The sequence below is a fragment of the Protomyctophum parallelum genome, assembly GCF_964188405.1.
Source record: "Protomyctophum parallelum genome assembly, chromosome: 2".
Taxonomy (NCBI): domain Eukaryota; kingdom Metazoa; phylum Chordata; class Actinopteri; order Myctophiformes; family Myctophidae; genus Protomyctophum; species Protomyctophum parallelum.
This window is the reverse complement of record NC_139699.1, coordinates 17,899,440-17,926,625: the sequence shown is the minus strand read 5'-3', so window position 1 is coordinate 17,926,625 and position 27,186 is coordinate 17,899,440. Positions and strand designations below refer to the sequence as shown.

The following is a 27,186-nucleotide window of genomic DNA, read 5'->3' as shown; positions in this document are numbered from 1 at the left end:
CATCTCGATGTTCTGGGCATCTTTGTAATGTTAGTGTTAGTAAAAAAGCAGGTAAAGGAGTAAAGTTTGAGGCAAACTAACATCAGTCACTCTGCCGTTCACTGTAGTGGAAGAGGTGCGCCTGGTGAGGGTTTAAACCCTGCAGCTACGTCGAGTCCGCCTACAGGAAATACGTAGGCTGCGACCATGAGACCCGCTACGGAATCGGTCTATAGAGCCCATCGCTAGGCTCTCTGAGGGCGGACCCAAACATACTGATGACACTGGTCCTAAAGTAACTGGTCCTAAAGTAACTGGTCTTATTTCCCAGTTAGAGAAAACGCAGCTGAATTCAGTTTGTTTTTGTTTATTCACTGTTTATTGTCAACTGGATAGAATTGTGTGTGTGTGTGTGTGTGTGTGTGTGTGTGTGTGTGTGTGTATGTGTGTGAGAGAGAGATCCCTGGAAAATACAGAAATAAACAGGATTAGAATTTATAATGAACTTTACATGTGTTCAAAACACTTAAAACCCACTAGGTGGCAGCGCAGGATAAAAACAAAATCACAGATGATTAAAAACAGCTGTACATTATGCTGCAAAATCAGGAGTGTTCATTTAACCGCTTTAAGTGCTCTTCAGGTCTTATTTTAATCATGATTAGGACACAAAAAACACATTCCTATGGGGTTTTTATGTGTGTAATATCATATATTACACACGTATTTCAAATGTCTGATGATGCGTGAGACATTGGTTTCCTCCCCAGTGCACCAAAGCATTACGGTCATTGTAGTAATTCAACAATCCAGTCACAACTAGGGATGTCCCGATCACGTTGTTTTGCTCCCGATCCAATCCGATCATTTGATACCGATTATTCCCCATCCGATATTTGTGATATTTTATAGAACACGTTTATGCCATATCACAATAATACAATATCCCAAATCACAGACAATTTCCAGTTTAAATATTATGATATTTATATAATATTGATACTAGGGATGTCCCGATCACGTTTTTTTTAGCTCCCGATCCGATTCCAATCATTTGAAAATGACGTGATCGGCCCACGATTTCCGATCACCCGATCCGATCGAGACAACCCTAGTCACAACCTAGTCAAACACACAGACTTCATTATTTTTTCTGGCCATACAGTAGTGCAACATTCAAATTGTGCTACTGTTATCTACTACAAATACTATTAACATTGAGTGACTGCAGTTTCTTCCAGCGGTGAAATGTCCCTTTAAAAAAAGGCACCCGTACGTACGTAGGGGTCCACTTAGACACTCTCAGAGTTAAACCAGCAGGCCGGACGTTGCAGTGGAACTCACTCAGCTGCCATTCTGGCTCATGTGAAGGTAATCCTTATATAGTTTCTCTTGCGTCTCGTAGAGTTTGCGTAGTTTCTTGGCCTGTCCTTTACTGACTTCCTTGCCTTCCGCGTCATGAGTCGGGAAACCCTGGACACAAGGACACAAACACAGAACCACATAAAACCCTGGACACAAAGACACAAACACAGAACCACATAAAACCCTGGAAACTATATGTCACCCATTTTCAACGTTATCGTCATCTCCACACTAATGCTCATTTTAAGATGGTACCATTTCACTCTGTGTCTCAGAGGAGGGCTGTGGACAGTTCAGAAACCTGCCTAGAACCAGTGACATCATCATTAGCCATGTTTGGTATTTGATCTTGTCTTGTATTAATGAATGCAAGAACAATGCCTTCTATTTCAGCGTGCAAACAAAGAGAAAGGTTGTAGATGCCATTAGCTTCACTGGTAGGCAGGTTTCTGAACTGCCCACACCAATGAGACACGGAGTGAGTAGACAGAAATGGTTCCATCTTATGATGAGCATTCAGTGAGGACCAGTTATGAGGATAAGATTGAAAATTATAAGTCAATGACACTGCTTGTCACAAAAGGTATACTATGATTTCATTAGCTCAAACAATTACACAATAAAACTCGTCCTATACATATAATTTAGAGACACATTGTAGATCAATCTGAATAAATATTCTGTCAATTAATCCAATCTGAATAAATATTCTGTCAATTAAACCAAATAATGTAATACAATACAAAGCTGGGTTACCATTTCGTCAAACTTTGAATATTTGTCGGTTTCACTGAGAAACATTTCAGAGGCAGGGATCTTCATTTTGGCAAGTTTAGCCATCTAAAATAAATGAAAACAATTAGGTAAGTAAAAATGCACCAAAAACTTGCTGTCAGGCAGAAGCCTTGTATCTCCATATTGTTTTGTTTTCTGTAAATGAATGCTCTACGTAATGATCAGACAATAGTGAAAAAATAGCAGATTTACAAGGTCTCATCTCACGATGCATTCTTGTAGATCGGCTATTTTCATCAGGTCTTACACTGTACGCAATGTGACCTCAGAACAGAACTCCTCACCTCTTGCTCCTGTTTCTTTCTGGCAGCTTCCTCCTTCTTTCTCTTCTTCTCTTCTTCCATCTGTCAAACAGGAAGTTGACAGAGTACGTTTTAAAGAGGTCAGATCTCATGGTCAGATTGTGGTTCGGTAGGTTAAGGGAAGACAGACGCAACGTTTCATTTATATTAAAGCCCAACAGCCTACTGGACAGAAATCAGGCCTCTTCCTTACTTTTCTGCACTGTATAATTTACACTGTAAAATCCCCAGTGTTCATTCTCAGAGTGACAATAATGCACAATCGTATGTGCGGTCTCAAACCATGCGCCATATGATCAATGGTCAAATGACCTCTACATTTAATAATAATAATAAATAATAATACAACTTTATTTGTATAGCACCTTTCATGACATGAAATGCAGCTCAAAGTGCTTTACAGAACAATGGAGAATAAAAGAAAAGCAAGGCAACGACATTAAAAAACAAGCAGTAATGCAGTACAGTGAGGACATGAAAAATAAAAAATACAAGATCAATTAAAGGCAATGTTGTAGAAGTGGGTCTTGAGCTGAGCTTTAAAAATGTCTACAGAGGCTGCCTGACGAAGGTACAGTGGGAGCTTGTTCCATGCCGACGGCCCGTAGAAGCAAAAAGCTGCTTCCCCGTATTTTTTAGTTGCCATTTTTTGGGGCAAAGCGAGCAGGCCGGCGGTGGAAGACCTTAGGGGGCGGTTTGGGACATATTTAGGCAGGCAGTCAAGTAGGTAGGAAGGTGCGAGACCATTGAGAGCTTTATAGACAAGTAAAATAATTTTAAAATCAATCCTAAAAACAACCGGAAGCCAGTGCAATGATGCCAAAACTGGAGTAATAATATGTTCTCTCATCTTAGTTCTAGTTAAAACTCTGGCTGCTGCATTTTGGACAAGTTGTAATCTGTCAGTTGTTTTCTTAGGCAGTCCTGAAAAAAGTGCATTGCAGTAATCAAGCCGAGAAAAAACTAAGGCGTGGATTAGCGTTTTTGCATCGTCCAAGGACAAATAGGCTCTGATTCGTGCAATATTTCTAAGGTCAATAATAACCCCCAGGTTCTTTACTGTACTGTTAGTTTCTACAGTTAGGTTGCCCAGTCTGCTTATTATTGATTATTTCTGCTCACTAGAACCGATTATGAGAACTTCTGTCTTGTCCTCATTTAGCTTGAGAAAGTTCTCACTCATCCAACATTTGATGCTAGACATCAAATGTCATCCGAGGACAGGGGTAGTGTGACAGTGAGTGAGTCATTTCATCCGAGGACAGGGGTAGTGTGACAGTGAGTGAGTCATTTCATCCGAGGACAGGGGTAGTGTGACAGTGAGTGAGTCATTTCATCCGAGGACAGGGGTAGTGTTGTGAGTGCGACAGTGAGTCATATCTCATACCTTTGTCTTTTCTTCTCTTTCCCTCAGCAGTGTCTCCTTGTCCACTAACTTCACCACCGTAGGAAGTCCTGCCACCACAGAGAAGAACCATTTACATTCATAGCTTATACAAGTCTTCACTATTTATGTACAACACCATTGTACAAGTGTAATACAAGGTAATTATCTTGAATTCTCCATTGATGATTCAGATCCAGATACCTTTATTTGCCATTGTGTAAAACACATAGGAATTTGCTTTGACATTTGACATGGTGAAAAGGCCTGTAAATATCAGTATTGGTTGATATCGGAAATTAGGAGTTGGACAATATCGGATATCGGCAAAAAGGTCAATATGGAACAACAACAAGCGGTCATCAACATGTCCGTGGCAAATGGCAATAGTCCGTCGCAAATTTTACATTTTCTTTTTTACACACCATTATAAATGTTCTTATTTATTCTTATTATTATCTATGACACATTAGGAGTCCAACTAGTACTAGTGGTTCTCAAATGTTTTATTTGCAATGACCCCCTTAACTCTGAGAGTGTACAAATGGAACCAAATGGACGCATAATTTGACCCTTACGGGTCCATTTGGTTCCATTTGTACACTCTCAGAGTTACAGAACTGTAATTCATTCTCTATGCGTTTCCGGTAATATTAATTATTGTCCACTCATGTTGTGTGTCAGAGGCAAAAATAATATTGTACTGTACCAACAATTATAATAGTAACAATACTAATACAAATATGAATAATAATAATTGATTCAGGTATACCTTCATGGTCTTCCAGTCTCACTCCCAGTTCAGGTAAGATGTCGTCACGAATTTCATCGCACAGCCGCAATAACTCTGTCACTGCAACACATGATTCATGCATCTGATTTAATAACTCTGTCACTGCAACACATGATTCATGCATCTGATTTAATAACTCTGTCACTGCAACACATGATTCATGCATCTGATTTAATAACTCTGTCACTGCAACACATGATTCATGCATCTGATTTAATAACTCTGTCACTGCAACACATGATTCATGCATCTGATTTAATAACACATGTTTTTATAAATCAGATAAATCAAGCTAGCAGTAACACCACATTAGTGCAGCGGTGCCCTAACCTTTTAGCTCAAGACTCAAAAGGGAAATGTTTACCCAAACTAGTGAAAATAGTTTGAGAAAAGTAAGAAAGAAAGAAAGAAAGAAAGAAAGAAAGAAAGAAAGAAAGAAAGAAAGAAAGAAAGAAACTTCTTACCCTTCAGCTCTCTGGCAACTTTCCGGACATTATGTCTGAAATCTGACAACACTGTCAGATACGGCATCACAGTGCTCTCCAGCTGGAGACACATCAACAATATTCACATTAAAATATTTTAAAGATTAATTATATCTTTCACGACGTTGCATTGCATTGAAAAAGCACTGCCTGTGGCTGATGGAAGGAGCACTTCACCTATTCATTATTTAATATTAATTAATGACCCAGCCTGTCTTCATTAGAAGATGGCACAGATCTCCTCACTCTGAGTTAACCGATCCGAATCGGACCAGTGAATAAGTGGCTGGTGGCTGGTTTCTGACCTGTACACATCCCACCAATAGGCTGGTTTCTGACCTGTACACATCCCACCAACACTAGAGTGAGTAGACAGAAATGGTTCCATCTTATGAACATTATGAAGATAGGGTTGAAAATGTTGTGCTCCTTTCCATTTGGATGCTCAATTCACTGCACTACATTGTTTTATATTAGATATGCTTTTTTTTTTTTTTTAATGATTGGTTTATTTTACACTTACTGTAAACTGCTGGTCCCAAGTACAATATCCGTTTCACGTGTAAGCATGCGAATGACAAATGAATGAACCGTAACTTTTAATTCCATATCCAATGCAAGGAAAGAAGTGTTCAAAATAAGTGCGTGAAATCTCCATACTCTCCATACTGTACTTACGTCTGCACCTTGACCTTTTGACCCCACTGGAAATCCTATGGGTTCTGCTCCTTCAATGGCACCGAATGTCTGGGACAGAGGGACAGACAGGGACACATCAGAATGTCTAGCATGGACAGTGAGAGGGACACATCAGAATGTCTAGCATGGACAGTGAGAGGGACACATCAGAATGTCTAGCATGGACAGACAGGGACACATCAGAATGTCTAGCAGGCAGAGAGACACATCAGAATGTCTAGCAGGGACAGTGAGAGGGACACATCAGAATGTCTAGCATGGACAGACAGGGACACATCAGAATGTCTAGCAGGGACAGTGAGAGGGACACATCAGAATGTCTAGCATGGACAGACAGGGACACATCAGAATGTCTAGCAGGCAGAGGGACACATCAGAATGTCTAGCAGGCAGAGGGACACATCCGAATGTTTAGCAGACAGAGGGACAGACAGGGACACATCAGAATGTTTAGCAGGCTGAGGGACACATCAGAATGTCTAGCAGGCAGAGGGACACATCAGAATGTTTAGCAGACAGAGGGACACATCAGAATGTCTAGCATGGACAGTGAGATGGACACATCAGCATGTCTAGCAGGCAGAGGGACAGACAGGGACACATCAGAATGTCTAGCAGGCTGAGGGACACATCAGAATGTCTAGCAGGCAGAGGGACACATCAGAATGTTTAGCAGACAGAGGGACAGACAGGGACACATCAGAATGTCTAGCAGGCAGAGGGACACATCAGAATGTCTAGCAGGCAGAGGGACAGACAGGGACACATCAGAATGTCTAGCAGGCAGAGGGACACATCAGAATGTCTAGCATGGACAGTGAGAGGGACACATCAGAATGACTAGCAGGCAGAGGGACACATCAGAATGTCTATAGGCTACATATTGATTCTGAATATTTAAAACTGTTTCGAAACTCATTAGGTAAAATATATCATCTATGCTAGGACTCGTCTCTTCTTAGTCTCGACAGTGGCGTGCACAGGAGCACACTCTGCCTTTCATTCACAGTAAGAGAAAGACAATTTCTCTCTGCAATAGGCTTGCCTCGTTTCTCAACTTGTTTACATTTGGAAAGAAAATGTACCGTCTGGTGTACATCAAGCTGCCTCGTGCTACGGAAATAGGAGATACATACAGTATGGGCCACAATACATGGCTGGCAAACCCAGGCTAATTGTCTCCACCAGGCCGAAGGCCTAGGGGGAAGAGTATGTTTTGTCCTTCCGTCCGTGTGTCCGTCCTTCCTTCCGTCCATTATCAGCTAATCTCCGGCACCGCTGGCCCGATCCATGCCAAACTTTGCACACACACTCCCTGGATGCCAACGACGAACCTCTGCCCCAAATATTCCTCAACGGCCTGTTATAGCGCCACCAGGAGGCCACAACCTGACCTGCCCTGGTGGAGACCTGTGCCGATTGGCACTTTATCTAATTTCAGTATGCTTCCGTTCACTCACCTTCAGCATGGATGTGAGATGGACGGCGATGCTTTGCACCAGCAGGCGGTTGGGCGTCAGTCTGGCGTTCTTCCTGCTGGCCATGTAGCTGTTGGTCAGGCTGACCAGTGACCTCATCTCCTCCATGGCACAGCGGGTGTCCATGTTGTCACACAGAGCCTCGTGGATGCCACTCTTCTTCTCACAGAAACTAGAGGGGAGGAAAAATATGCTCTCCTCATTTTCTGATGCCAATTGAGGCAAATCTAATTCTTTCCAGATGCAACACACCTCCCAGCTCCTTTAGCCACATATTGAATAAACATAGTAGTTGTTCTTACCTATTGTTCAGTTCCAACTCTGCCGCTTCCCACTTCTCAAACTGCCCTGTGAGGTCAGTGGGGGAACGCATCACGTCCTTTACGTTGAGGAAGAACTCCTGGAGGGACAAAAAGAGCACAAACAGTCAGACCAGGTCAGAAATAGACATTTCTGCTATTTCTGAAAAATGTTTGAAAATGTATGGACATTTTTCCACATGGAAACGATTGACGATTATGCGATCATCTCAAATAATTGTGATTAGGCTATAATTGCGACAGGCCTCAGCGCTGTGTGCCACTTAACTTACGCTCATGAACTTCTCATATTGGACAGCAGACTCCATGGTGTTGGAGGAATAATCCAGAGTGTCCTTCCAGGCGTGCATTAGGAACGCCAACCGCAGTTGGCGAGCTGAAGGGAAAACACCTCATTTAAAACTCATCAGAGGGGAAAGGAACTGGTTGGAATAACGTGTTCCTTCCACGCGCTACGTCCAACCAGGGAAACTCCCCCCTGTCAGGTGTAAAGGAGCAACTTGGACACTCAGGCATGAAGGAAGCATGAGTTCAAGTCCGTTTCTCTCCCCTTGTCCCCCATATATGGGGACTAGGTTGGTGGAGGGTGTGTAGAGCCCAGGATCACATTAGATGATTGACACAGGGGTGAAAATGGGTTACAAAATCGAGGGATAAAAAAAATTAATATATATATATGTATAATTAAAAAAAAACTCATGAAATCATCGCCATCACAGAGATGAAAACTAAAGATCAGTGTTAGCTTTTGTGGGGAGCGATAAATAAACACTACGTTGAAGTATTATTAAGACCTGAGGGCAATTATTATTATTATTATATATGTTTTGGCACAATAAAAACGGTACAAAGGTAACACACTGAAAGTTAAGACACTGCAATAAATGCAGGTGAGAAAGGAAACCCATTCCCCTAGAGTGGCGCAGTGGAAAAGTCCATGCCCACCAAAACGGAGGTTGCGGGTTCGAATCCACCGTGATGCATCCAGCTCTGTCGGCCGTCTATGTGAACATTAGCCGTGTCCAGGGGAGGGGAGGGGAGCAGAGTGGTGTGCATGTGGGCAGCGGTGGCCTAAGGGTTAGAGGAGCGCCCTTGTTGCCGAAAGGTTGCCGGTTCGATTCCCCGGCCGGGCAGGAAAAATCTGGGTGGGGAAGTGATTGGTCATCACTCACCCAACACCGCTGAAGTGCCCTTGAGCAAGGGCTCCACCTGGAGCTGCTTATAGTGGCCAACAGTATCAGACTGTGGTTGTGCTGGTCAGCTCCCAGGTTTTAATGTGTGTGTGACTGTCTGTGTTTCTATGTGCAGGGCGTTGCTGAAAATGAGCACCTGTGCTCAGCTACTTCCCTGGGTAAAAAAATAAAATAAAAATGTGAGTGTGTTTGCACATGTCACTGTGTGTCTGTATGTATGCAGAAGTACCATCACACCTGTATGTTACCGTATATTAACTGTATATGTAGTATGTACCATCACACCTGTATGTTACCGTATATTAACTGTATATGTAGTATGTACCATCACACCTGTATGTTAACGTATATTAACTGCTGCTAAACTTGAGGTTTACCGGGAAAATACAATGCCCATAATTGCCCGGTAACTCCTCTTTTCACGCAGTGCAAGCAATCTCACAATGTGACACACTGTGAGCTTGTAGATTTTTCACGGCATTGTCAAACGACAAAGGCATCAATTTACCAAAAACAAAACATAAGAAATATGATGATAATGCGCTTCGCTTCACACTTATACTCAAATAATACTCAAATAATAGTAATTACACAAAGAGAGACTCACCGGTGTTCTTTGCCAGGGCATCTTTTATGGTGATGAAGTTCTTGAGAGATTTAGACATTTTGCAGCCTGCGATGGTCAGGTGTCCAGTATGGAGGAAGTAACGAACCCAGCAGTCATTCTCATAGAAAGCCTGCGCAGAAAAACCAGATAAAAAACTAAAACAGCGGCCACATTTAACCCATTAACCCATTTTGGGCGGGAACCCCTTTTGGTGTTAGCATTATCTTATGCTTTAGCTATTGAAAAATGGCAGATCTACAAGCCCATAGCGCGCCACCGAGTGGCGCGCTACGAGCTTGTAGGTCTGCTATTTTTTGAAAAATCGAAGAACGACTGACATAGAAACAGCTTTTTCAGAAAACTGCAGAGAAAGTGTGTGTAATTTTAGATTTTAGCTACAGTATATTATACACTGTATAATAGCAACAGAAGTAATTTTTTGGGATCTAGAACATTGGGATTTAGAACATTGGTTTAGAGTCATTCTCAAAAATAGCAGATACAAGGTTATTTTTGGTTGTGTGCAGGTGTCACTCTCCCAAAATAGCCGATCTATAAGCTCACAGCCGGTCGCGCTGCGACACGTTGTGAGCTTGTACATCTGCTATTTTCGGCACACAGCAGAGTATAAATCACACATTTCAACACCAAATCAACTGCAGATTTAGTCGACTAAAATCTTACATTTACTCGATTAAAACTAGACTAAAACTGCCGTAAAACATGTCAGACTAAAGTATGACTAAAACTAAATGGAATTTTACTCAAAAGACCGTTCACACTGCGCTCACACGAGCAGATGAAAAAATGCAGTCTACCATTCATTGTCAATGGAAGCCAGCGACATGAAGATGCAAAGATGCATCCGACATTTGTAGTTGCTGCAAAAGCTACAAATTGAAGCTGAGCTGAGTTCAACTTCCAGATGAAAAGTTACAAAGCTACAGCTCCAATGACACACGTCACTACGGATGCACGCTTGATGACGCCAATGACCATGTGAGCAGCAGATTGTACAAAGCGACAAATGCTGTGATCTTTGCCCTTAGATAGCATTTTATGTCGACTTAGATAGCATTTTAGACAGAATTATAGCTCATTACGTAGACAGCACTAGAATTGCATTTTATGTAGTCATAGCACTTTATAGTACACATTGGTACTCGGTATAGGACCGATTCTAGGTATTGAGCACTTTCGGTACTCTAAGTATATTTTGATGCCAATACTTACTTTTACTCAAGTACATTTTGAATACAGGATTTGACTAGAGCAGAGTATTTCTATATGGTGGTACTGGTATTGATAATACTTCTTTTGATACTCGAGTGAAACATGTTTAGTACTTCTTCCACCACTGATTTCTAACTGATACAATGTGAATTGATTTCCATGGTTCCATGGCCCGTAGCACTTGCCCTAGCCTAGCCCCTTGGATAGCATTTTATGTCGACCTAGATAGTATTTTAGACAGACTTATAGCTCGTTACGTAGACAGCACTAGAATTGCATTTTATGAAGTCATAGCACTTTATAGTACACATGTATATTGTATAATATATAATATAGTATAGTATGTATAGTTGACATAGATACTCCACTGTTACGTTCTGAGTTTATACATGATTCATGATAACTATGATAACTATGCACATAATAATTTATGTGATGTATGCCATGCTTTGTTTTTGCTTAAATGTAAGTCGCTCTGGATCAAGAGCGTCTGATAAATGCCTAAATTGTAAATTGTAATATTTGCATCTGTCCATGTGAAGTTGTGAACGCGGCATATGACTAAAACCTTGTCAAAATCAACACAGTGGTATGTAGAAGTGAAGCATGTAGTATGTATGTAGGTATGTAGTATGTAGTGAAGCGGTCACCTCGGACTGAGCCAACTCGTTGTCGTGGTGGGGGAACCGGAGGTCGAAACCCCCCCCGTGGATGTCCATGGACTCTCCCAAGATGGAGCCCGCCATGGCCGAGCATTCAATATGCCACCCTGGCCTCCCCTGAGAAATACATACAGTATACAATACAGTTACACAACATTCAATATGCCACCCTGGCCTCCCCTGTTCAATACATGAGAACGAGAATGTTACACAACAATAGGCCCAAGCACAATTATTTGAGATATTTTATATTTGAGATTAATATTTGATAAATAAATAAATATATATATATATATATATATATGTGCATGCATCATGCATCGTCATAATAGTCACAATCATTTCCATGTTTTAAAAAATAATGTTTTCAAAAATAGCAGAAACAGCAGTTCCACAAGCTCAGATATTTGTCATTACTGTCCTGTGTGCCTTTTGTTTACGAAGCCTAAAGGCAGAAATGAAAATTGTTTTCATAATGTTCAACATTAATCGCCATTACTTGAGCAACAATTAATCATCAAGTAAAATGTAATTATCGCAGCAGCCCTTTTTTGGGGGTTACCTTGCCCCAAGGAGAATCCCAGGACGGCTCTCCAGGCTTGGAGGCTTTCCACAACGCAAAGTCGTTCTGGGACCGTTTCTCGCTCAGCCGGTCTGCAGAGATGCTCAGGTCTCCTGAAGGACACACAGGGGGACGTTTCTGATCAGCACGAGCACAGACACACGTTCAAAACAACCTCATTTTAACATCGACCGCCAGTGACGCATGTTGACGCGTGCTAATGCAACGCACAGACCGCCAGTGACGCATATTGTGTTTGCGATAGAGGGCGCTCGTCCGCAACACCCAGAACCTCCGAAGAAGATTACACCCGGTCCCAGACATAACATCATCTGAACAAATTCAGTTTAGATCCCAGTTTATAAAAATAGTTGCGCATCAAATCGTATGAACAAGGTTAGGGTGATTAAAAAAAGTTATTACTGGTATGTCTGTATCAGTAAAATTACTTTGGACAGGTGGAAAACGTTTGTAAAACTTGCAAAGGGACAAATTACTTTTCCTGGGTTACGTTTAAGGTTGGGATCCGGTTCCCGAGATTGAAGAACCGGAGCAGGTTCCATCGTACAGTATTTGCATTAACGGTTCCCCGCAAACGAGTCCCGGAATTTCTCATCGGTCTTCATTTGGCTCAGCTGTGTGTGCATGGATTTTAGAGCATCGCGGAGGCACGCTTCGCGATGAAAGTAGATACTCTCGTCTTTACTTTAAATGGTAAATGGTGCATTTATATAGCGCCTTTATCCAAGGCGCTTTACATAGATTGTGCATTACCTTCACCCATTCACACACACATTCATACACTGATTGCGGCGGAAGCCATGCAAGGCACCAACCAGCACATCGGGAGCAATTTGGGGTTCAGTGTCTTGCCCAAGGACACTTCGACATGTTAGACAGGAGGAGCCGGGATTCGAACCACCGACCCATGGATCATTGGACGACCTGCTCTACCTCTTGAGCCAGTCGCCCCACTTTGAGACAATATTGTAATCTCACCCTCTCCTTCTTGTAGAGCCTTCTGGTCACCAACGGCTTCCGGCACCAGCTTGGCGTAGGAGTGCTGCTCAGTGGCGTCAAACATCATGGTGTCAAAGTAAACGGAGCCGTTTGACTCATACCTACGAGACAGAGGACATGAAACTATCACTGTAAATCAGTGGTTCTGATCCTGACCCTTGTAATTAGAATGTTTGAGAAGCACTGCATGCTAGAGTCTTGTTGAACCTATGAGCGGTGACCTATGACCTATGAGCAGTGACCTTCTTACCCGTATCCATTTGAGACAATCTTCTTCACAAAGTCCACGATCTCTGGCACATACTCACTGACCCGGGTCAGAACATCTGGAGGTAGCACCTGATGGGCACAAAGAAAGCTTTAGAAGAATGCCCTCTACACACAGTTCACACACATTTCAGATTTTTCTTTAGCCAGTGCCAATTTCCTAAACTGTAATCCTGGGCGCTCCCTCTCCCTCTGCCGCTAATCAACTTACAAATTACATATACTGTACATATACATAGTATATGTATAAATAGCTCTCAATGATGACGTAATAAAGATGTGGATTAAAGGACCCAATGCCAGAGTGTAATTGGTTTTCGATGGTGACTTAATGACGATATGTTTTAGTGTTGGGAGGATTAAAGGTAATGCTCCTATGTATACATGTATGTAATCTGGCACCACTGCCGTATCAGGCACAATTTGCTGGGACGGTGCATACGCATCAAAATTGGCGGGACGGCTGGGACTATTGGTATTAATTACAACATTATGTTTCTGAAGTGTATAAAAACAATTACCATTGTTTCATTCAGCATTATAGATAGATAGATAGATAGATCTTTATTTGTCATTGCAACGTGTACAACGAAATTAAAAGTGCCAACCAATCAGTGCATCATATCACAAAAACATACTGTACAAGATAAAACAAAAACACATGACTTCTTGTTATTGCACAACCCCAGCAGCCCTAATGCACAAGCATGTCATTTTCAGCTGTGTACAGCTGTGTAGCTTTGTACAACAAACCCTTATTGTACTTAAGATAATAAATAGTAATAGAAGGTAATAGATAATAGATAAGAAACTAAAAAGTGTCGCAGCAACAGATCATTTTTTAGCAGCATTTAGTGCAACTACCGCTGTGGGATAGAAACTGTTACTGAATCTGTTGGTCTTGGACTTGATCACTCTGTACCGTCTGCCTGATGGCAACAGTTCAAACAGTGAGTGGGCGGGGTGGGAAGTGTCTTTTATAATGTTCAGAGTTTTTTTATGACAGCGGTCTCTGTGTAGTTCTTCCAGTGTGGGGAGAGGGCAGCCAACGATCTTCTGTGCCGTATTTATGACCCCCTGGAGCTTTTTCCTCTGCGCCACTGTACAGCTGGTGTACCACACACATATGCAGTACGTTAGTATGCTCTCTATGGAGCACCGATAGAAGGACACCAGCAGTCTCTGTGTGATGTTGTTCCCCCTGAGCACCCTCAGGAAGTAGAGCCTCTGCTGGGCTTTCTTCAGCAGCTCAGAGGTGTTCGTGCTCCAGGTCCAGGGTATCAAAGAGTAGTGTCACAGAGATACTGAGATTTGACAGTTTATAGCGGTCGAAAGTACTTGCGCGCTCTGCTTGCGCACTAGTTGGCCATTTACTAGTGTGCAAAAAGCAAGTATGCACTCGACAGAGTGCAGTTCTAGTTTTCACTATATTTATCTGTGGAACAGAGTCAAATTGACACCCCCTTCATACGAGAACGGTGTTCATAGAAAACGGCAAAATAAAGTATCCTTTGCTGGTGTCCCTTTAGACGAGAACAGCGTTTTCAGGAGGAAAAACGCAACAAGGTGGAAACACCTTCCAGAGTGGAAATCTTTGAGAACGTTGTTTCCTCCCCTCTCCATGTAAACAGGCAAAACGGAGAATACGCAAAACTCGAGACATCAGGGCTCACAACGCATATGATGCAGAGCCATATGATATAATGGAGTTCCTACAATGAGCAAGCCTCCCTCCTCGCCTTCAAAGCGCCGCTCATCAGCGATGGTGAATGTTAAAACCATGGTGTAAATAAAAAGCCTTGTGCTAGGCGGCAGCAGCGTTTATGTAGCCTAATGTATGTATAAAATATAACCATCCCGTGGCGCGCGCTGCCTGCACGCCTCTGGGCTGCCTGTCAGCCTGTGTGTTACTCCATGCGTTAGTAGAAAGCAGGCAGAGACGGTCATTCAAAAGCCCGATAGGGTTGCTTGAAGGGGGAGGAGCTACCTGGTTCTTCTTCTTGTACGACAGTCCATTACCGCCACCTAGCGACATTATAGCGTTTTCATAAAGTGTGCGTTCTCGTGTAAAGGATCAATAAAAAAATGAGAACGCAACAGGACTTTGCCGTTTTATCTGGACCGTCTGAAACAGGCCTAAATGTACATACATGCAGAAAGACAGTGGGATGCGCACATACATACTGTACATACTGTACAGACACGCAGAAAGACAGTGGGATGCGCACATACATACTGTACATACTGTACAGACACGCAGAAAGACAGTGGGATACGCACATACATACTGTACAGACACGCAGAAAGACAGTGGGATGCGCACATACATACTGTACATACTGTACAGACACGCAGAAAGACAGTGGGATGCGCACATACATACTGTACAGACACGCAGAAAGACAGTGGGATGCGCACATACATACTGTACAGACACGCAGAAAGACAGTGGGATGCGCACATACATACTGTACAGACACGCAGAAAGACAGTGGGATGCGCACATACATACTGTACATACTGTACAGACACGCAGAAAGACAGTGGGATGCGCACATACATACTGTACAGACACGCAGAAAGACAGTGGGATGCGCACATACATACTGTACAGACACGCAGAAAGACAGTGGGATGCGCACGGCCGCACGCAGGCAGGCAGACATACTCTACAGACATACTGTACAGACATACAGACATACTGTACAGACATCTACCTACATTCAGGTCTTCCATGTCTTTGTGGTACTCTGCCTCCCAGAACTTAGGCAGAGTAGAGAAGATGGAGTTCTCGGTGACTTGGCTTCCAAACTGAGCGTCCAGCCAGTCAGCCAGCATGTCCTTGGCGGTCTCCAGTAACACCTGGAACGCCAACGTTATTAGAGGTTAGCATTAATCAATTTTTTTAGATTTTTTACTAATACTGGACCTGGATATGAAAAGGGTTGAAAAGCACCGATGTTTCTCACCTGGGCGTGAGACTGCAGAACGGCCGCAGAGGTGTTGCTCTCCACCGCCTCCTGCAGGGGCTTGAGGGCAGTGCTGACCGCAGCGTCCAGCCGCTCCAGCATCTGTCTCTTATCGGGATCCGTCGTCTCCGCCAGAGTGGCTTGGAAGGGCTTCGAGTGGGAGTTCACACACAGTTATTATTATTCACACACACACATTATATATATTATTATTATATATTAAAGGGCTTCGAGTGGGAGTTCACACAGTTATTATTATTATTAACACACACACATTATATATATTATTATTATTATATATTAAAGGGCTTCGAGTGGGAGTTCACACACAGTTATTATTATTATTAACACACACACATTATATATATTATTATTATTATATATTAAAGGGCTTCGAGTGGGAGTTCACACACAGTTATTATTATTATTATTCACACACACACACATTATATATATTATTATATATTAAAGGGCTTCGAGTGGGAGTTCACACACAGTTAGTTATTATTATTATATATTAAAGGGCTTCGAGTGGGAGTTCACACACAGTTAGTTATTATTATTATTCACACACACATTATATATATTATTATTATATATTAAAGGGCTTCGAGTGGGAGTTCACACACAGTTAGTTATTATTATTATTCACACACACATTATATATATTATTATTATATATTAAAGGGCTTCGAGTGGGAGTTCACACACAGTTAGTTATTATTATTATTATTATTCACACACACATTATATATATTATTATATATTAAAGGGCTTCGAGTGGGAATTCACACACAGTTATTATTATTATTCACACACACACATTATATATATTATTATTATTATATATTAAAGGGCTTCGAGTGGGAGTTCACACACACATTATATATTATCAAGGGCTTCGAGTGGGAGTTCACACACAGTTAGTTACTATTATTATTATTATTCACACAGTTAGTTATTCAGGCCTCAGCTTTTTTGAAAGACAATAAAATAAAAAGGATACGTATCCTACCGATTTACACTTAACCCATTTTGACCTGAGATCAGATTCTAAAAATGTCCGTTTGAAAATGACAGTTTTCTGGAAAAGCTATGTTTCTATGTCAGTCGTTCTTTGATTTTTCAAAAATAGCAGACCTACAAGCTTGTAGCGCGCCACTCGGTGGCGCGCTATGAGCTTGTAGATCTGCTATTTTTCAACACCAAAATGGGTTAAATAAATAATAATAAATGGTATTAGATATGAAGGTTTCTGCTACAATAGAAAGCTTCTTCTCACATCTCGGGCACTGAGGACATCTTGTAATAATAATAATAATAATAATAATTCTCACATCTCGGGCACTGAGGACATCTTGTAGGACTTGCTGGACGCCGGGCTTCTTGTCCTTGTATTGTTCCAACAGGTAGTTCTGTCTGGCTCTCCGGATTATCTGAAAGACACAACGTTAAGTAATTTCTTACTTTGTCTATCCGGTTAAAACTTGTTTGATCAGGACCCGGGCCGGGCCAGGCCGGGCTCAGCTGGGCCGAGCTGAGCTGAGCAATTATTGATTGATTGATTGATTTAAATATTTATTAACAGTTTGCAGAATTACAGTACATTTCAAGCACAAACTCAATACAAAGACTGTTAACTGTGAGTGGACGACCCAATTAAGCATTACACTTGTTTACAAGAGGGTCCACCATGTTCAATTCATCAAAACATTTAGAGACGTACAAATAGACACTTCTATGTAGTTAAAGAACAGAACAGGAATTCATCATAAAGGAAGCAAAAAGGGAAAAGAAACATATACATTTAAGGCCTGAAAACTTGAGAAACCCGGAAAGGTGTCATTAGTTGCTTCTCACGCATCCAACAAGCTTCGAAACTCTACTCTACTCCTTTTGCGTGTCCGTTGCTCACGTCCTGTTAGGACTCCTATCGGAGAATAGCCCTGATCTAGATGAATTAGGACTCCTATCGGAGAATAGCCCTGATCTAGATGAATTAGGACTCCTATCGGAGAATAGCCCTGATCTAGATGAATTAGGACTCCTATCGGAGAATAGCCCTGATCTAGATGAATTAGGACTCCTATCGGAGAATAGCCCTGATCTAGATGAATTAGGACTCCTATCGGAGAATAGCCCTGATCTAGATGAATTAGGACTCCTATCGGAGAATAGCCCTGATCTAGATGAATTAGGACTCCTATCGGAGAATAGCCCTGATCTAGATGAATTAGGACTCCTATCGGAGAATAGCCCTGATCTAGATTAACTCCTGCTGCTAACCTTGTCATCGATGTCTGTGATGTTCATGCAGTACAGCACATCGTATCTGAAGTAGTCCTTCAGTATCCGTCGCAGAATATCAAAGGATATGTAGGACCTGTTGAGACACACAGAGTTATCAAAAGATATGTAGGACCTGTTGAGGCACACAGAGTTAGAACGGACAGAACTTAACTCCGTCATGCCAAAGGTTAGCCCTGGTCCAGGGCTTACAGCGAGTCTCTCTCTGACGCCCTGTGGAAGTCCCTTCCGCTGGCCTGCTAGACCTTGGTAAAAGTCTATTCTCGAAGCTGGGAAGCATCTCAGGTCCCCAGCTTCTCTCTAAGATGCACTTTGTGCCATTTTAATAACGCAATGTACCCTGAATTTACCGGGGCAGAGTCATTTCTTCTACTACGGCATTTACGGGTTTTGCCTGCGCCGATCTGGTTGGATTCATTTTATTTAATGATTAAAATAGTGCATTTTAGAGAGAAGCTGGGGACCTGAGACGCTTCCCAGCTCCGAGTATAGACTTTTACCTTAAGGTCTAGCAGGCTTTGTGTCGGTGAGTAGTTCCGTCGTTTTGTTTATTTGCTGGGATTTGAAAACCCGCGCACGGGAGTGAGAATATCACCAGAGGGCTGCGGAAGGGACTTCCACAGGGCGTCAGAGAGAGACTCACTGTAAACCCTGGACCATTACCAGTGGACCAGGACCACTGGACCAGGGCTAACCAAAGGATAACCCAAATAAATACATGTTCTCTTTAACCCATTCTGACCTGAGATCAGATTCATACGAGGTTTCCACTGGACACACACTGGTCTGATGAACCCATTCTGACCTGAGATCAGATTCTAAAAATGTCAGTCGTTCTTAGATTTTTCAAAAAATAGCAGACCTACAGATTGTAGGTAGATCTGCTATTTTTCAATAGCTAAAGCACGACATGATGCCAACACCAAAATGGGTTCCCGCCCAAAATGGGTTAAGGTCCGGTGTATTCAATGACAAACAATAATACAGAGTAATAATGCATAAACATCATATACCATATTTGCCCAAATAGTAGCCCGGGCGTTTAATACGCAAAATGGATTTGGACCCCCCGGGCATTTAAAAGGAACGGGGCGGATATTTGCCGCGGGCTATTGTTTATTTATTTTTGCACCGGCCTGCAATTATTAAGTTACAGTTCCTGTCCAGCTGTTTGTTTGTTTTTTGTCCAAAATTATAAAGATACGGTAAACATACATTGCAGGCAAAATCTTTGATTTAATATAGTGAAAGAGCGTATCACCACACAGGTCGCTGTAGCCACTTGTAATGCTCTGATTGAGCAGCACTGAGGAACCTCAAATGCTTTGAATAATAAGCTGTAGCCTTTGATTGAATTTGAATAAAAACATACTGAACACATACTGAATGTGCCACCGTGCAGTGTTGCACACAGGGGGGCAGTCAGACAGATATTTTGTGAAGCCACAAGGAAATCGGGATTTCCTGAAAGTTCATATAATGGCCTGTTGTGGCGCTGTCATTGGGCCCAAAAGAACCCATAGCCCCATAGAGGCCCATGTATTTGGGCCCAACTTCACCTAGACTGTATTACCTTAATAAACATGGTCATGAATACTTTCTGCTTCCAGTCACTAGTTTAAAGTCTCATTTCTAATGTCATAATATTCTTTTTGGAAAATGATGGTCCCTTTTATAAAAAAGATGACCATAAAGTCGCGCATGTTCTGAGGGGCGTGGCTACCGTTACAGTCTATGAACGGGATCCCCCACCCACTCGAGTCAAAATAAAAACCAACGGAGAAGAAGGGGGGAAGTCCCGCCTCGTTGTCTGGGCCAGCCAATGGCCAGCTGGGCCCAAACGGATCTAGAAAGATGGCGATGTACACAAGGAAGGACTGACAGGCTTCATTTTACGTTCATGTTAGACCCGGGGAACGCTTTGTCCATATTTCTTACAGTCTATGGTTGCACATGAACCCTGCGGCCGCACTGAGGCACTTGGACATTAAGTTATTACCTGCCTATTACCTATACGTTTGCCTCGTATCTAAAGTTTAAGCCAAAACATTTTTTGGCTTTTTTTCATGGAGGGACAGACAGTAGGCTGACAGGAAATGGGGAGATGGGGGGGGGGGGGGGTGACATGCAGTAAAGGCCGTCGGGATCGGGAGTCGAACCCGCGGCACACTGCCAGACTGGATTAGCAGCCAAGGTGACTGGACCACTGAGCCACGGCCCAGGCCACGTTTGCCTCGTATGCTCTAGCCTTTTGAAAGCCAGAGGGAAAAGGGGGTGGGATTAATGGACTTTGACATCAAAGTCCAGGGGCCGAGCACAGCACTTTTCTGAGCCCAATTATTCATAACATCCACAGAGACCACAGAAAATCCACTGAATGTTCAAAGTTCAGTTTTTTGTGTTATTGAGGTCAGAAAACACGTTTTTCTTCTTTTGATGTTTTGAGAGTAGGATTTGGGGGTTCGTGAGATGAAACGTTTTATAAATGGTAAATGGTGCATTTACAGTTATATAGCGCCTTTATCCAAGGCGCTTTACATAGATTGTGCATTACATTCACCCATTCACACACCGAAGGCAGTGGAAACCATGCAAGGCACCAACCAGCACATCGGGAGCAATTAGGGGTTCAGTGTCTTGCTCAAGGACACTTCGACACTAACTCTGGGGGAGCCCACAGGGTTCGAACTGGCAAACTTGCGGTTGCCATCCAGGCACTCTACTCTATATCCTTTGGCAAAGAGTAACGGGTTTGAACATACATGGTTGGACTGCCGGAAAACACATTACGTTTCCATTATTTCTACTAATCATTTGGTCACCTGGCGTGTCCCATGTGAGAAGCATCGTACACCGTCGGTCCACAGCAGTACCACAGCACCTTGTTCCCATTCTGGGGGACGAACAGCTCCTGAAACATTCAAATAGGTAACGTAAATAATAGCACTGTTCAAATAGAACTGTTGAGTGAGCCTGTCATCGGCGCCATGACATTTTACTTGACGGTTAACTGCCATACAAATAATTGTGATTGACGATTTCAGTGTTTTTAGCGTTTTTAGTGTTTTTTTTCTTTTTCCAAAATGAGTTTATAGCACAGGCAGACTCTTCACATACTAGAGCATGTCTGAAATAAGTGTCAGGGCTGAAATCGACATGTAAATATGAAATAAATGCTTGAACATGTAGCTAGGTGTAATGTTAGAGACCACAGAAGTGAACCTTTTCAAGGCTGTTTTCTCAACTCTCTGTTTCTCTGCAAGACATTACTCTATAAGCCATATCTCCAAAACTGGTGGGTCAAACTGAACAACCAATATGTCAATTTGAAGCTATGAGTCCTGCTTTCATATGACATGAAAAAACGAAAATTTAAAAAACTCCAATGGCAAATTAGTCAAATTTAGTCCTGTTCTACAGTAGGTACAGTACCTTAGTCCGTGTCAGGCTGTTGTACAGGCGGAGTTGAGGGACAGGCGTCCCCTCTGGTGGACACCATGGAGGCTGTACCCGCTTTCCTTTCACTGAAAAACATTCACAATTACCGTTAGAGTAAACTGCATGAAAACAGTTTAGAGACTTCATGCAAATGTTCCTTATATATTGGTGTCTATGATAATATGTCTGTGTTAATAAGCATGCAGCATGAATAGGCTTGGGACCTGGCTGGCCAGAACCGGTTCTTTTTCAGACCCGGTTCCAGATTGAAGAACCGGAGCCGGTTCCATTGCATTTGCATTAAGTATAATAATGTATGTCAGGAAAAAAAGGAAAAACCGGTACGGAACCGGAACCGTAAAAACCTAACGGGTCCCAACCCTAAAGCATGAGTGCTCCGACCTTCACAGAAATCATCCAAAAGGGCCATAACTCTGGATATAAGGTATGAAATATTTGGTTTTGAAACCCCAAAATCTCACATTGAATAATTGCATTCATGTAACCAGCATGCACAAAGAGACAAACACAAATGCACACTTGCTGCACATCCTTCTTGCAGTGCATTGTCCGAGGTGTCAGAAGCAGGTTAATCCAGTACATTAAGTTAAATGTTTCTAAAAATAATAAATTAAATAAACAGTTTCTGGGCAAAGAAACACAGCAACATGCAATGGGAACTGTTCCAGCTGTTAAGGGCTTCGTTAGGGCAATGATACTCCAAGACTCTATCACTCAGCCGGACTCTTGAACAAATAACAGCGCCATTCATATATTTTAAAAAAAAGGTTTCCAGGCACTGTAGCCATTAGCGAACCCTCTATGACACACTAGTATGTACAACAGTGAAAGCCAAGGCGACATTTATTCACAGGCCAAGAGATCATCTTGCTTCACAATCACACACTTCAATGTTAGGATGTGAGGAAGGAGTAGATTAAGTGAGGTTTAGTCTGTGCTACATTAGCCTGGCCCAGTTAGCATGCTTTCTGGGCTAGAGGGACGGGTGTGCACTGTGCATGGAGCAAAGGGCTGTATAATACTGGTTCACTGATCTGAGGTGGTGGTCCAGTTGAAAACCCCTGCTGTGGACGAATGATTCTCAACTTGTTTGGTACCAATTTGATATGCATTAAGGCCAAACCACACCAAAGGGTTTTAAAGGTAAACCACACCAATGCAACTCTTGAGCTAAAAAGTTTGGAAACCAATAATGGATCCGTAAAGGTCCATTTGATTCCTGGGGGACCCCCTGGAACCCCCTCAAGGATCTCTGGGGGTCCCTGGACCTTGAGAACCAGTGGTCTAGATATATCTAGACCAGATCTCTGGGGGTCCCTGGACCTTGACAACCAGTGGTCTAGATATATCTAGACCAGATCTCTGGGGGTCCCTGGACCTTGACAACCAGTGGTCTAGATGTATCTAGACCAGATCTCTGGGGGTCCCTGGACCTTGAGAACCAGTGGTCTAGATGTATCTAGACCAGATCTCTGGGGGTCCCTGGACCTTGAGAACCAGTGGTCTAGATGTATCTAGACCAGATCTCTGGGGGTCCCTGGACCTTGAGAACCAGTGGTCTAGATGTATCTAGACCAGCAGATACAGGGCGGACACTAGGGATGGGACGATTATATCGTGGCAAATATAATTGCGATTAATGATATTATCGCGATAATCAAAATATGCTTAAAACGGCACTTTTGTTAAAGGTTTTATGACATTAATTTTCTTTTTTTTTTCTTTTTTTCTTTTAGGTTTTATGACCTCAATTACACCCAAAAAACCTGAACTTTGAACATTCAGTGGATTTTCTGTGGTCTGAAGTTTTCTTTGGGGTTTGGAAGCCTTTTGAGCTACAATGAAAACAGGCAACACAGTGAAAACAGTGACATCTGCTGGCAAATCCCATTGACATATATGGGATTTGCAGGATCTTACATCACAATCTGCCGGAAAATCAGAGCACCTGTTTGAGCCAGAAAACCCCAGATCACAGAAAATCTACTGAATGTTAAAAGTTCATGTTTTTTGGGTGCAATTGAGATTAGAAAACCTAAAAAAAATAAGAACAATTCCAAAACCTTTTTTTTAATGTCACAATCCCTTTAACCACTTGAACACCCACTACCCCTTATTATGGGGGGAATGTTCAACAAAAATAGCCGAACTACAAGCTTGTAGATCTGCTTTTTTTGGCGAATAGATTTGTGTAGAGTGAAATATTTCACGATAATTAATCTCCATGATACGATTATTGTAGAGTGTTTTTTATCACGATAAACAATAATAAGGATTATCGTTCCCATCCCATCCCTAGGGGACACAGCGGACTGTTCCCATCCCATCCCTAGGGGACACAGCGGACTGTTCCCATCCCATCCCTAGAGGGGACACAGCGGACTGTGGACTCACTGCTGCTGTCTGGGCTGAGGTGGAGCGTCAGGGCTGCTATGTGTCTGTACCAGCGCAGAGAATGGCTGTGTTCTGGAGCTGGGGGCCTTGTCAGGTGTGAAAAGACCTTCTGGTCTGCCTGGGAAGGGCTGAACCCTGCCAGATAGCTGCGGGAGGCCATGTATTCATTCAGGGCCCCGGCCAAGGGCCCCTCCTCATGTATCTGCAGCAAGAAGCCATACTCAAAGGCTGCAGAGACAAGAGGGCAGATAATTACCAACTGCTGCTAGCTAGGGCTAGCGGTCACCATAATCAAGCCATTTTGACCTGAGATCAGATTCTAAAAATGTCTGTTTGAAAATGACAGTTTTCGGAAAAAGCTATGTTTCTATGTCAGTCGTTCTTCGATTTTTCAAAAATAGCAGACCTACAAGCTCGTAGCGCGCCACAGAGTGGCTGCTATTTTTCAATAGCTAAAGCATAACATAATGCTTAAAACACCAAAAGGGGTTCCCTTCCCGTCCTGAATGGGTGAAAGTACCAAAAGTACTCATTATGCAGAATGTCCCATTTCACACGTTTTCAAATGTATACAAATCTTTGGAAAATAGCAGATCTACAAGGTACAAGCTCACAATGTGTTGTATCCTGACACATGCTTGTACTAGCTAGCTCGACTATTTTCAAATGGCTGAAATGTGTATTAGGGCTGAAGTGGTGAATGCATGTTTTTTATTAATAATCTAAATCTAAAAAGTAACTAGTAACTATATAAATTGTAGTGGAAGCCTTGCGGTCTGGGCACCTAGGCTGGTAATGACAGTGTGCCGTGGGTTCGAGTCCCGACCTTCACAGTCAGTTTGCACTCTTCAGGCACAGGCAGATATACAGAGATCTCCATATACAGTATGGGCACAAAAGGGCCAGACAGATTACAGTTAAAACGGGTGCTGAAGTACAGTAGGCCGGTGGCGTGATAGGAATGATAGGTAAAGCAGTTATGTGCCGAAAATGAAGAGAATGGCCAGACGGTGGTTTGTTTTGTTCCAACTCAAATAACAACTCCTTACAACCGAGGCATGCAGATTGCAGAGGAGCGTCTCTGAACGGACAACACATCAAACCTCGGGGCAGATGTGCTACAGCAGTGATTCCTTGGGGCAGATGTGCTACAGCAGTGATTCCTTGGGGCAGATGTGCTACAGCAGTGATTCCTTGGGGCAGATGTGCTACAGCAGTGATTCCTTGGGGCAGATGTGCTACAGCAGTGATTCCTTGGGGCAGATGTGCTACAGCAGTGATTCCTTGGGGCAGATGTGCTACAGCAGTGATTCCCATTCACAAACCTTTTAGCTTGAGACCCAAAAGGGACATTTGATGTCGTGATGTAGTGAAAATAGAAAATAGCTCACAACGTGAGCTTGTAGATCGCCCCTTTACCAACTCACCCCGGGCGTACAGCTGGCGGAATTGCGCAGCCTGGTATTCCTAAAGTAAAATAAGTAAATTATGCTTAAACGGTTAAATCTAACCTTATTCCTAACTTCAACCTCAGTAAAGTTTATCAGCATTACATTTATCGCACAGCCCCAGAAAGTAAAACAGTGTTAAATTGAACAATAATTCGAATCAAACATTTTATAATGGACGATTTACTTTTCAGGGAAAGTGGGCATGACCTTTGGGCAAGTACAACATGACCTGTACTTGACCGACGGGCAAGTTCCCCCTCCTTAGTGACCTTAGTGTAACCCCTGGAAGATGGGCAAGTTCCCCCTCTGAGACCTTAGTGACTGTCAACCCCTGGAAGATGAGACCCCTCTGAGACCTTAGTGTCAACCCCTGGAAGATGCCAAATTCCCAGCAGTGTTATAGTGTCAGTTCTCATTTTTAAGTGGAATAATAATAATAATATAAATAGTCAGTTGATTACTTCATTCATATACTGCCAGTTCCAAACCAATGCAATGTTAAAAGTATGAATCCATCCCAAGAGAAAGTGAAACCACTCTCCTCCCAATGTGTCAAATAGAAAACGTAGCTCTGGTCCATAGCGTTGGTTCTCCGCTAGAAACCAACTTAACACACGCACGTCATCTATAGTGGATTTAGAAACTAAGTGAAGTGAAATGAAACCGAAATTGAATCAAATAGCTGACTGTAATATTTATTAATGATAATTTAACGTTGATAATAAATGCAACGCTATAACGATCAAGCATCATCCCAGACAGATCTAGAGACAGACAGTATGAATGCATATTAAATGTGGTTTTATTAATTCCGATTCCGTTTCAATGGATTTCGACAAACCACGTATAAGTGAGGATTGATTGATTGATTGAAATATTTATTAACAGTTTGTAGAATTTACAGTACATTTTAAGCACAAACTCAATACAAAGACTGTTAACTGTGAGTGGACGACCCAATTAATCATTACACTTGTTTACAACAGGGTCCACCTTGTTCAATTCATCAAAACATTTAGAGACATACAAATAGACACTTCTATGTAGTTAAAGAACATAACAGGAATGCATCATAAAAGGCGTAACGTTATGCTTTGAATTGATATCTTGACTTGACTATAACAGTACAGCTGAGCATAATGTATAATTTTTGCCAGCACTGCTTCCTTCGGTAGGATAATAGCTATAGCTGATGTCATGATCCACTGATGATCATCATCCATAATAACAAAACAAAAACACAACACGTACGTTATTGCCTCACAGCCGCTGGAATTACAGAACACCCCACATCATGTTTGACATGAATGAAAGCTGAAGTTATAAAGCGATAGTGTAAAATACATGTTAGTGTAAATACTGTACCTTGTTCTGCAGACATTGTAGTGATGTGTTACTGCCGCTGCTGCTGATGCAACAATAACGTGTCCGGAAGTAGACGCTCCGACGGCACAGGGAGATT

General features: G+C 42.4%; 1 protein-coding gene across 2 annotated transcripts; it reads right to left on the bottom strand.

Moving 5' to 3' along the window:
- Nucleotides 1-365: 365 nt before the first annotated feature.
- cars1 (cysteinyl-tRNA synthetase 1) lies at nucleotides 366-27,186 on the bottom strand. Of its 2 annotated transcripts, XM_083793236.1 has the most exons (23): nucleotides 27,090-27,149; nucleotides 24,274-24,501; nucleotides 21,853-21,944; nucleotides 21,243-21,331; nucleotides 18,400-18,496; nucleotides 17,451-17,549; nucleotides 16,114-16,263; nucleotides 15,866-16,006; nucleotides 13,128-13,216; nucleotides 12,857-12,978; nucleotides 11,858-11,970; nucleotides 11,284-11,412; nucleotides 9,401-9,530; nucleotides 7,873-7,976; nucleotides 7,583-7,680; nucleotides 7,263-7,452; nucleotides 5,782-5,850; nucleotides 5,083-5,164; nucleotides 4,598-4,678; nucleotides 3,829-3,896; nucleotides 2,424-2,483; nucleotides 2,101-2,184; nucleotides 366-1,452 (listed from the first exon to the last, which is right to left on the bottom strand). In XM_083793236.1, exons 1-23 carry the CDS (start codon nucleotides 27,103-27,105, stop codon nucleotides 1,324-1,326), a joined length of 2,460 nt encoding a protein of 819 aa, XP_083649362.1. In that variant the 5' UTR covers nucleotides 27,106-27,149; the 3' UTR covers nucleotides 366-1,323. The 2 variants fall into 2 exon arrangements, with proteins under 2 accessions (XP_083649362.1, XP_083649363.1); XM_083793237.1 differs by lacking the exon at nucleotides 24,274-24,501 and having other exon boundaries at nucleotides 27,090-27,186.

Excerpts from the sequence above, each read along its gene's own strand:
- cars1 (XM_083793236.1), bottom strand. Across the intron at positions 17,550-18,399 it reads TCACAGACATCGATGACAAG|ATAATCCGGAGAGCCAGACA; the intron begins GTTAGCAGCAGG and ends TGTGTCTTTCAG. Across the intron at positions 12,979-13,127 it reads ATTGTCTCAAATGGATACGG|GTATGAGTCAAACGGCTCCG; the intron begins GTAAGAAGGTCA and ends TCTGTCTCGTAG.